This window comes from Pteropus vampyrus, unplaced genomic scaffold, assembly GCF_000151845.1.
Source record: "Pteropus vampyrus isolate Shadow unplaced genomic scaffold, Pvam_2.0 Scaffold6, whole genome shotgun sequence".
NCBI lineage: Eukaryota > Metazoa > Chordata > Mammalia > Chiroptera > Pteropodidae > Pteropus > Pteropus vampyrus.
The window spans coordinates 1404682-1408913 of NW_011888787.1; the positions used below are offsets into that span (position 1 = coordinate 1404682).

The 4232-nt window shown below is 50.2% G+C and overlaps 1 protein-coding gene across 3 annotated transcripts in view; it reads right to left on the minus strand.

The window, feature by feature from the left end:
• LOC105296358 (3 beta-hydroxysteroid dehydrogenase/Delta 5-->4-isomerase-like) overlaps nucleotides 1–4232 on the minus strand; it is a 23741-nt gene that overhangs the window by 15398 nt on the left and 4111 nt on the right. The window contains exons 1-2 of one of the 3 annotated variants that reach the window (XM_023535361.1): nucleotides 3758–3901; nucleotides 3342–3411 (exon numbers count right to left, since the gene is read on the minus strand). The exons of the other annotated variants lie outside the window; for them this stretch is intronic. Of the exons in view, the coding sequence (XP_023391129.1) occupies nucleotides 3342–3411; nucleotides 3758–3874 (187 nt within the window). The 5' untranslated portion in view covers nucleotides 3875–3901. Of the gene's footprint in view, nucleotides 1–3341; nucleotides 3412–3757; nucleotides 3902–4232 lie in introns of those variants that run through there. 3 annotated transcript variants of the gene reach the window in all.

Sequence of the window (4232 nt, forward strand, 5' to 3'; positions counted from 1 at the left end):
GGGAGGGGTGGCGAGAAGCAGATCACGCAGTGCCCTGGGGAGCTGCCTCGGCGTTCGTGCGGGACGGGGTGCGAAGCCACAGAAAGGCTTAACACAGACTCCGCTGGCACTTAAAAACGAGCAAACGAACTACTCTCTCGCTGCTGTATAGAGAAGAGAAGGTGACGAGGAGCAAGAGAGAACGTGGGAAATGGGTTTTGAGGTGATCTATTTAGGACATTTAAATTTTAGCCCTTTTTTGATGTCTTCGAGTGTCAGATCTTATTCAGCCGGGCGCCCCTGCTCTAGAAGTCTCTTTTAGCTGACTGCTGGACTGGGGAGAGGGCCTCTATTCATTTTTTTTTCAATCCACCTCTCCTCTCTTCCATTTATCTTCAGTCCATCCGTCTGTCCATCCATCCACCTATCCATCCGTCCATCCATCCATCCATCCATCCATCCATCCATCCATCCCACAAATGTTTATGGAGATACTGCTATATGCCAGGCCCATTACCAAGTATACAGTTTCTTGCTTGGAACCATATAGAGTCTATTTGCAGAGAGAGACATGTAAGTAAATAAATAAATAAATAAATAGACAGACAGATAAATAAATAAAACAAGCAAACACATTATAACGAGGGTTGTAATAGTGACATGTGCACAATGCAATAGAAAGCGCCACGCGAGTAGGCGGGGTAAGAATAGGTAATATTTGAGCCAAGTCTTGGAAGGTAAATAAGAATTTGCCAAACAATAATGAAAGCTGCTCTCTTAAACTCCTTCCAGGTGCTAAGCATTGCACTCTGAACTGTACGTACATCATCTCGACTGTTCTCCCAACCTAGTGGGCTATTTGAAAAACTCTCGCAAGTCATGAGAGTTTTTCAAATAGCCCACTATTTGTTAGCACGTCAGGTGGCAGTCCTGACTGCTAAGCCCATGTCTGTACGGCTCCAGAGCCCATGTTTTAAACTACATTATTTCCGTTTTCTACAGATAGGAGTCCGATTTTCGTTGGGGAATATTTTATACGTATGGCTCTTCCATCATGTCCATAATTGTTTCATAGACATATATAGGATATGCAAAAAGTTTTACCCACTAGCTATTTCTGTCATTACTAAGCTGCCCTTGCAACATCTTTTCTTTTGGGGGAGGATTTCGGGCAAGAGAATAGCATATAAAGAGCAGTAAGGCTGAGAAAAGCAAGGGACCTTTAAGGCAGATGAGGGCTTGGGGGGAAGCTGAGGGGGTGCACTGGTTGGGGGTGCAGGATGGCGTCACACACATGCCATGCTTGGTCTTCCTCCTGCAGGCGGCCTTGGTAGTCCTGTCTCTTTACAGCCTGGAGACCTGGACCAGGTCCTGACTGATCTCGGCAACCGACCGGCAGCCTGAAAAGAACAATGTGGTTAAACAGCTCACTTCTCTGAAGGACCAGGAGCTCGCCCCATCGTGGGCATGGACGAGCGAATGGGAGCAAGCCCCGACTTGGTCCTGGTCTTCACCCTGATAAAATGCGATGCATCCAGAATGAATAATAATGTCATCCTGATGGCACTGAGATTTATTCTGTGAGCCTGTGCCCGCGTCCACTTTTCAACAGCCATGTCTAACGGAATGACAAAAATGTAAAAATACCATTTTATCTTTTTTTTTTTTTAATCAATTCATGTGTGCGGTGGATACCCTTGAACTTTATCTCAGTCCTAACCAGGCTCGAGGATGTAGGACGTATCTGTCAGGGAGGAAAATGACTCAGGGCGAGCAGACGAGGTGGGGTGTTTCCTAGAGCCGCTGCCTTCTAGGGAGAAGTTCTGAAAAATTAAACCTCCTTCTGTAGCGGACGATCTTAACTAAAATTCGAAGTTAGGACCGTAGCTGAGATTACGCCCAGGGACCGAAGAGAGAATTTCCTGATAGGAAGAGAAAAGAGCAGGGAGAAAGAGTTGCTGCGTGAGCGTATGGGCCGGAGACCTGTGGGCTCAAGCGGACAACGAAGCATCACCGGAGAAGAGAAGGCTGCGAGAGTTTAAAACAGGATGTGTAAGGTTCCACCCAAGGGTCTGCATTTTGCTGAGTTCGTCGACAGCACAGGCCCCCACCTGAGATCCCCTCTCCCCAGGGATGAGGCTGGGGTCTCCCCAGCGGAACGTGGGGGAATGACCCTTACTCAGAGGATGCTGAGGGCTGCCCTTCTGCCTCGGTGCCCTATTTCTCTTTCTCTTCAAACCCCCTTCTCTCTCCCATGTTTGGTTGTGATTACCAATTTTTCGTATACATTTAAAACAATGTAGTCTCATTGCAGAACAATGAGTAGGAAGAGGAGTATGAAAAGTCAGGCATAAAAGTGCTCATCATCCTGCTTTTTCTTTCTTTTTGCCCTGTCCCTTTTAAAAAGGGGGTGCTCTCCACTCTCTCTCAGAAAAAGGGTCTCCAGCCGCCATTTACTTCTCAGTGGTAGTTAAGCGTTAACTTCTAGTGGAAGGAAAAGGCCCTGTCAATTCCCCATCAAGCTTCCGTTAAAAGAAGCTCAGACGTCATTTTACAAGGGTGGGGGGGAGAAAATATTTGGGGGAGCAAGACAAGTCACCTCAACCTCCTGGAATCCTCAGAAGCCCACAGCGGGTCTTCCCACCCTCTCCCCGCTGCTGCTCTAGGGGCAAATGCCACCAGCATGCTGTCTGTCCACGTGTGTGCCCTCCTGTCTTTCATGGGACGAACTCGGTGACACGGGAGCCCTTAGAACGGAGTCATTTAGAATTAGAAAAATATAAACTAAACACCCAAACCAAGCGCCCCCGAAGAGGAAAGTTACCGCCACTCGTTGAGAACCACCGATCCAAGCTTTGCTAAAAACTTAAAAGCTTTTATGCATGCTGCTTTGCAACGACTTTTGACCGAAATCCACCCCCACATAGCTTCGAGACATTCCCATCAGTCTTGCTGTCTACGACTGTGCAGGACAATACTTTTCTTTCTCTCCGCCCACTTGCATCTCCCTCCTCAGTTCCTCATACTTCTCCTCTGACATAATCTCGCGACTCTTCACGGTCCTTGAATATCACTTAAAAATGTCGCTGAGAACCACATCTCACAAGCCTGATGTGATCTGAACAGCCTGGAGTGAAACGGAGCCCTCTTGCTTATTATCTGAAATCGCATTTGCTGTCGTAGCAGATCTGTCACAAGTGGAGTTCGTGCCGAATCTCGAATCTCCGTCTGGGGTGTGTCTTTCCTGCCCTCTCTCCTGTCAGCCCAGGGGCTGCGGAAGAGGACACTGGGGGTGGGGGGTGGCACTCCCGCGGACCTCCTGCGCCCAGCTCCAAATCAGGCAAATGATCGTACACACTCACCTGACAGCGCCATGGAAGTGTGGAATTCATCTTTTAACATGTTCAAAACTTCCTCAACGCCATGTTCGCCCTGCTCACAAGACGGGGGGGGGGTGGGGAGACAAAAAGGAGCGTGAAGGAACAGTCTGGCGTGTGCTGGGCATAAATTCTGGGGGTGCTCAGAGATGTGGGGGGAGGGTGGGGTGATCTGTGACAGGAGAGCTATGCTGGGAATAAAGGAATGCTAGCTAGGAAGAAAAGGAGGGGCCAGAGCTCTTGAGAATTTTCAACGTGCCGCAGGAGGTATAACTAACTGTCCTTCTAGAATCTGTGGCATCTTGAAAACGGCCAGGGTTGGGGATCAAACCACAGAAAAGGGTGAAGACGAATACGAAGCGTTGGCACCCCTCGGCTGGTTTTCAAGTCGCCAGCCTCACCTTGTAGGCGAGACCCCACAGGATGGGTCTGCCCAGGAAAACGCACTTGGCCCCGAGGGCCAGAGCCTTCAGCACGTCGTTGCCGGTTCGGATCCCACCGTCCATGTACACTTCCATGCTGCCTTTCACGGCGGCCACCACTTCTGGCAGGGCATCGACCTGAAAAGCAGAGACACGTGTGGCTCGACTCTCAGGGCATCGCGGGAGCGTGGTGTCCCCTCACCGTGGGTGGGGACCAGGAAGCCCAAGCAGGGGCCACGTCTAACTGTTCCTTCCCCTCCCCTCCTGTGCTTGAGGCTGCTGGCGCCGGTCGAAGCAGTGCAGCCTGCCCCCGAGGCCCGGGGACTTTCCGTGGCTGCCCCTTCTGCCATTTCCCGCTCTGACGGAGGGCAGCTTCTCCCTGGCTCACTGGTTCGGATGTCGACATCTCGGAAGGAACTCTTGGTTCCCCTTCGCATCCTAAAAGGGACATTTT